Here is a 6,729-nt window from a genome sequence, read left to right on the forward strand (position 1 = left end):
CTTCAGTGAATTTTTCTCATGAACCCAGAAAATGAAAACTGGTAAGTAAACTATGAAAATTTGATGTTTAGGATCTCTAGGATGCTTCAAAAATATTCTTGTGTATTTCTTAAAAATTCTACATAGTGAATGCTTAATAAATATTTAATCTACTTAGGTTTTGAGTAATGCGTCTTCTTGCAAGTTACGCTCTTCTCGTTCATTCAAATATCATCAAGCTAATGCAACAGTTAATATACGAATATTTGTCATTTATCCTACATCAATATATGTACTACACATACACTACAATTTAATATACTGCGAGATGCACTCACTGCAAGATTGTGCTATTCATCAATTTGAGATAAGAGCACCTGGAGCCGAAGATTCGTGATATTCAATTGCCCGACGAAGTGGCAGCTTCACATTTGTGGTATGGATAAAGTGGAACTGATATTGCAGTGCACATCTCAGGTACAGAAGAGTCACTGTTAGTTCTTAATCTCGTTATTAATCTCCTCCATGTATCGCACCAAGTCAGAACTGTTGAGCTCTTCGTCCATCTCCTGCAGACTGGAATTGCTGATGGTGTTGGAGTGAGCACTGTCGACACTGTTGAGTTTCTTCAGCTTCTCATCGGCCGTTCGCAGTCCCACGTCCCCATTGTGGGAGGACTTGAGATGGAAGACCATCTTAGTGCTGCGGCGCAGCTTCTCGGCGATTGTGGAGAGCGCCGACTGGTGGAATTTCACCTTTCCGCTGGAATGCCCCTCGCTTCCCTTGGAGGGCGAAATTGCGAGGGCGACAGTCTTCGACGGCGACACCGGCGTGGGTGGACCATTGTAGACTTCCGTCGGCAGCAGCTTTCCGTCCGCCGTGGCGGTCCGGCTGAGCGCAGTGGCGATGGTGAGTTGGCTCTCGGAGGTGTGATATGGCGGTGGCCTGGCGTCACCCTCGTTGGTTACTTTGAAGCAATTGTTCATGAGATTGAGCGCCTGGTGGTTGCCATGGATGAGCGAGAGGTCAGACTCGCGCTTCTCAATGTGACCCATCTCCGCCGCCAAATTGTTGGGATTCCTATTAAGGTTGGCGGCTAACCTGAGGGAGCCCCCTACGCCAGCCCCAGCAGCTCGACTCAGGGCGCTGTAGTTGTGGTTCTGACCGTGATACTTGCCGCCAAAGCCGCAGTGCCGCGCGAGGGTTGACTGCAAAGTACGAGCGGAGGGAATGAGATTAATTCCCATTGTGGATAACTTTTCTTCTCAACTTTGTTCTTTTACTACAGCCTCGTCCTGGGGCGAAATGGAATAAATCTAGTGAAATGTCGACAAGTGTCTTTGCGACAAATGTTGAACTTTGCAAGTGAATTGAGAGAAAAATTGTGTTTGGAAGAAGGAAAGGAGTGGAAAAGTTTTTGTCGACTCCATATCATCGTAATTTTTCACTCTTCCTAATATTGCTTCCCCCTTTATTGATACACTGGCAGAAATATTTATAAAGTCACTTGGGAAAATTTGACTTTATGTGTTCTTTCTATTGCGTACTATATTGTGTGACATTGAAAATTCTTCTTCAATTAGTTCAAGGAATTTCATGCGAAGATGTCCTTGTTTTCTAAACCAATAGTTTCAATGCGGATTCAATATATTCTCTACTCCACTGTAAGGATGCGTAGAAAATGACAAAGCGACACACCCCCGGATATCATTATTCTACGACTTTTGCACCCTCTTCTATTTCCTCATATCACTTTCTTGTCTGCTGAGCACACTAATACTCAACAACACAGAAACTGTCGTTTAATGTGTTCACTTTCAATTTCAATATTTCATAAATTTTTATCGAACATCCCCGAGACAGCCGCACAATTTCAATAACAAGATGAATGAGATTATGCAGGTCTTTCGGAGGTTTCCGCCCAGAATGCTAAATTATTAAAATTTGAGATAATGAATGATGTCTATGAAAATTGGAGGAACCCGAATAAGTCCCTCAATATATCAAAATGTCCAAACAATGGTTTGACTTATGAATTCCATCCTTTTGAAACATTTGCTAGTGACAGAAGTACTTATTCACAATTCAAATTAAAGTGAAATTTATAATGTCAAATTTGTAGGCTTTGCCTTTGAAAAATGTATTTTCCAATTTCTCAAAGACTTCTCCACTCTTTTCGCAGCATTGAGCGATACGGGAAGCATAAAAACTCCTGGGTGAGGTCCCAAGAAATGTGATGCAATAAAAATCGACAATAAAATAAAGTTCCACCCAAAGTGAATTCACACTATTATTTGTTTATTTTATTTACACTTCCATCACACCCGCTAATGCTCTCGTGAGTGAGAAATTTCGCATTATTGCCACGATTTTCTCGTCATTAAATTTAGGGGTTCTCTCGAAATGACGTTTTAAATGTTGCGCGCACAAAATCCTTTTGACTCTGAGAGTTCATAGTACATATAATTCTTTACGCTTTTCCAACTGAATGTGGCAGTTAAATTATTTATTCTGTTACACTTCTTGAAGGCATTCGAGAGAGGGAAAGTAATTGGCAATGAGAGAGAATATCAGTATAATTGTTTTCATTTCATTTTGGTGATGGATTCTGCAGGGATATTTGGCCAAGAGACGATTACGAAGAATCGAATTGCGTGCTGAGAAAATTGAGAAAATGCGTTGAGGGAATGTCAATGGAGAGGAAGTGTGATGAAATCTATTGATTAGCTCGTGGCTTCTATTCTGGGGGCCTCTTAAAAAATCGTTATACTTTCATTTTTGTGCCGTAGCATATTCCATATAATTAAATTTATGTTTAAGCTACGTGAGCATTTTACAATATGATTTTCAGTTTTCAATTTCCTGCATCTCGGTATGCCAATATTAAATCAATATTGTCATATTATGGAAACCCCTGCTTTTAATTGCGCACACAGGAACGAACGTCTTTCGACGGAACAATTAATTTATTTCTTTGATGTTCCCTTTGTGCGGTGAAATATGGAACTCAGTGTGTGAAATAACACACAATGATTATGTCAGAAGCAATAACGTATAAATCATTAATCAAATTGATTTTTTATGCTAAACGACTGGAATCTGCCTGAACCAGAAAATCCCATTTAATACGAGAAAATTGGATGTTGAGAACCTTAAGAAAATTTATGTCATTTCAAGCCAATTTCTCCGATAAAACGTCCGTAATCTCCAATTTGTCGGATATGATATCAATCATGACTTTTTGCGATGATTTGGGCAATAAAGGCCAAGATTTTTAACGAAAATGACATGAATTTAAACCTATAACCTCATAAATGAAATAAAGGTAAGGCGAATAACACCTAAGGGTAGAGGATAAATATGCACAAGATATTCAATTTGTATCAATTACCCTAAATAATGTACCTTAAAGGCATCCCGGAACTTGTGACTCATGATGTTGTAGAGCAGAGGATTGATGCAGGTGGACAGGAAATAAAGGACGCCAGATATATACGTCAAGGCTGTGTAGATGGTGTAGAAGATCTCATGTGGCGTTTCCACCGTTGATCCATAAACGGCCATTAGGCGCTAAATAGCATCAGAGCGAAATCCCGGCACGCACGATCGAAACAGAGGAAGTTGGAAGGCTCCATTAATATAATTTTCATCACAGTGTTCAGGTAATATGATAAATACTCACCTGAGCATGAAAAGGCGCCCAACAGAGGAAAAACGCCACAGCGACCGCGACTGCGTGAGATAATGAAGAGATGGTAAAAGTCACATATGATTTATGGTGGCACAGTGAGGAGTTGCATGTGAAAAACTTACCCAGCATGCGGATAACTCGCGTTTGAGCGCTGATGCCCTTTCTCTTGGTGCCCTGCAGCAGCTTGGAGTTCTGGAGTTTCACACCAATTAGGATGTACATTATGCAAATGAGTGTCATAGGGCCAACGAAGAAGATGAAACTCGAGATCTCGAAAGCGTGCTCCACAAAGACATTCTTAACCTAAGTGGATTGAGAGAAAAGCGAGAGTGAGTCGAAAATAGAGCGTATCATTCAGAAAATATTCCGCTTTGTTACACTCCCTATAATGTTTATATGATGGAGAGCATTTATTTTTAGTATTCCATGTAATTTAGAGACGGTTAATTATCGGCATTTCATAAAAACACTACGTCTGTTTATTTCGAGGTGGTATTGGGAAACGTCCTTGCACTTCACTCTGATTTTCAGCACAAATCTTGGCTCGAATGAAAAGCTCTTGGAATAATATAAAAAGAATGAATCTCTCGTCGATATTTACGATGTTTTCACATATTAAGGCTTCCTATATGAGTTCAGTTTGCTTTATTCATATTGAAATTCATTCTTGTAGACAAGAATCCAAATATGGGACTTTCAGTAAAAATACTTCCTGCTGATATGCGTCATATGAATTATGACCAATTCTGATTTAGTGCTTCACGACAAATCCTTCAAATAGTTCACGAACTTCTCTTCATTTCACATGAGAAGAATGATTTATAAGCTCTTGGCTTCCAAATTTACTTGATCTTCCACTTCATTTGCTCTCAGATATTTTCGAGTGTGCTGTACATATCAGATTTTGCAAATTTTCGACAGATACCCATGAGCAAGACTGGGTGAAGGCGTTCTAGTGTTCAAAAATATTCTACTCTCAAAGACATTTTTCACAAGCAGATGGAAAACTCTCCCAAAGAAAGGCCTTGCAACATTCTTTTTCCGTATCACCGCACAAATCTTAATGAACTCGTAAGAGAAGTTGTCTATTAAATATTCATTGATGTTGTAAAGAATAGACATACACGTTTGTGGCGAAAGAACGAAGGCACAGTCTTCATATCTCGTTTATTAGGACATTTTGAGATATGGAAGCGAAAGGATATTTTTTTAGGATGGATAGAAAGCAGGAGAAGCACTTCATAAATAAGTTCAGGGGGGTCACGGGGTTCATCAATAAATCTGCAATGAGTATGAGGTCAGAAGATTTTGGTGTGTTACATCTCTGATCTCTACGATTTGCTAAACGTAAGGAAAGTGAATTTACTTTCTTTGTTGTTGAGAAAGAAAGCAAATATTGTGCTGATGCCCTAAAAGAGTCTTTTGGGAAACTTAACGATCAACCCTGTAGTCTCGTGGCGCATATCTTGTGTGACCTTTCATCACTCTGCTGCCAATGCGTAGATACGATAGACCCCCGAGGTGAGATTATGCCTTTTATCGAAGCGACTAATGGTGGGATAAAATAATAAGCAGGGTGGAAGGTACTTGCCGTGCAAATGCTGCCCGTCGCTTCCACGGCCACGATGCCAAATTGGAAGGCTTGCGGGATGGCGAGGCAGAAGGCCACAATCCAAATTGCCAGAATAAATTTCACAGCTCGTGACAATTTGGACATGGTGTGCTGCCTGAAGGGGTGGCAGATGGCGATGTAGCGCTCCACCGTGAAGGACGTGATGGTGAGCACGGTGGCGTTGGTGGAGGTTTCTGAGAGCAGGCCCTGGAGGATGCAGAAGGACTGGTTGAAGGGATACTGCGCCGGATACCAGATGTTGTATATCTCCAGCGGCAAACCAGACACGAGTAGCAACAAATCCGACACAGCCAGGTTGAACAGGTAAAAATTTGTCGCCGTGTGCATTGACTTATTCCTTGAGATCACAGTGCAGGTGGTGACATTGCCCAAGACACCCGCTAAAAATATCACAGCATAGAAGACTGTTATGGGGATGACCACGGACATGGGATCCCGCGACGAATGTGTCATGGCGTCGGAGACATTCCGGAGGAATGTGAGATTCACCAGGTCCGGTGACTGCTGCGTGAGATTCACGATGAACTGTCGCAGAGCCTCTCGCGTATAGTTTTCATATCCTGCACTCGACACTATAAATGTCTCATTCATGGTGGCGGAGTATTTTATCCTGCTCGGGAAGGAGTAACTTGACCTTTATGCACCACTTCACGCGTTCAAGGGGCTCTTTGGCACACTCTCAACGGATCATTTTGGCACAGGCTCCATCCTCCTCCTCACCAGGCATGCGAGTATCTGTCAGGGCATAATTAAACCTTAATTGAACAATTTATTGGAATTGGGCAATGAGTTTGAGCAGTGGCTTCCCCTAGGCTCGTTATTAGGGGAGTTTTGTGTCGGAAATTTGAGTACTTTTTATCGAGATTATAATGATATATTCACACCGCCTAACGCAGCTCTAATTCGGCCATTGTCACCCTCCTCGTTTCCACAGGAGATATGAACAATATAGAAATTTTTTGGACAATTCGCAGCGTTTCCGTTACTCTCTCTCTCTGTCTCTCTCTTCAATTTATCACTTTTATATCACACGGTCGTCGTTTTTTAGATTAATCACTATGATTGGCAAGATTAACTCTGAGAAGTTAACTGTTTTGTCACACTTTAGGATATATACTTTCTTCTTAAGGCATAGATTCATGGTTCGCTAAGAATCTCAACAGTTAGTTTCTATGACCATTTAAGGCTGTCTATTTTATTGGAAATCAATTTACGCTTCACCAAAAAAGTATATCATCTTAATTAGTATTTCTCACGAAAGGAAGGTAAGATATTCCGCACAACTTTGATCCTTTACAACTTTTGGCACTTCCATCAATTCTCAGCACGGGTGCCTTGATGAGCACAACACTCTTCATGAGAATTGCGCCTTGCTTTGGAAATTGAGTGGTAAATTTGTCATTTTAGCGCCCCATAATAAAGTCAA

General features: G+C 40.9%; 1 protein-coding gene across 1 annotated transcript; it reads right to left on the reverse strand.

Annotated features, from left to right (window-relative positions):
* Positions 1-99: 99 nt before the first annotated feature.
* LOC132258780 (pyrokinin-1 receptor) lies at positions 100-5,792 on the reverse strand. The gene is made up of 5 exons (XM_059756251.1): positions 5,262-5,792; positions 3,793-3,973; positions 3,662-3,711; positions 3,385-3,549; positions 100-1,187 (listed from the first exon to the last, which is right to left on the reverse strand). The coding sequence occupies exons 1-5, from the start codon at positions 5,754-5,756 to the stop codon at positions 474-476; spliced, it is 1,605 nt and encodes a 534-aa protein (XP_059612234.1). The 5' UTR covers positions 5,757-5,792; the 3' UTR covers positions 100-473.
* Between the last annotated feature and the right edge of the window lie 937 nt (positions 5,793-6,729).

This window comes from Phlebotomus argentipes, unplaced genomic scaffold (genome assembly GCF_947086385.1).
Source record: "Phlebotomus argentipes unplaced genomic scaffold, Phlebotomus argentipes genome assembly scaffold_4, whole genome shotgun sequence".
Lineage (NCBI taxonomy): Eukaryota > Metazoa > Arthropoda > Insecta > Diptera > Psychodidae > Phlebotomus > Phlebotomus argentipes.

Coding starts and splice junctions, on each gene's coding strand:
- LOC132258780 (XM_059756251.1), bottom strand. CDS start 5,756: ATGACACATTCGTCGCGGGATCCCATGTCCGTGGTCATCCCCATAACA. Junction 3,974..5,261: donor CGACGGGCAGCATTTGCACG/GCAAGTACCTTC, acceptor CAATCCACTTAG/GTTAAGAATGTCTTTGTGGA. Junction 3,550..3,661: donor GGGCGCCTTTTCATGCTCAG/GTGAGTATTTAT, acceptor GATGCTATTTAG/CGCCTAATGGCCGTTTATGG.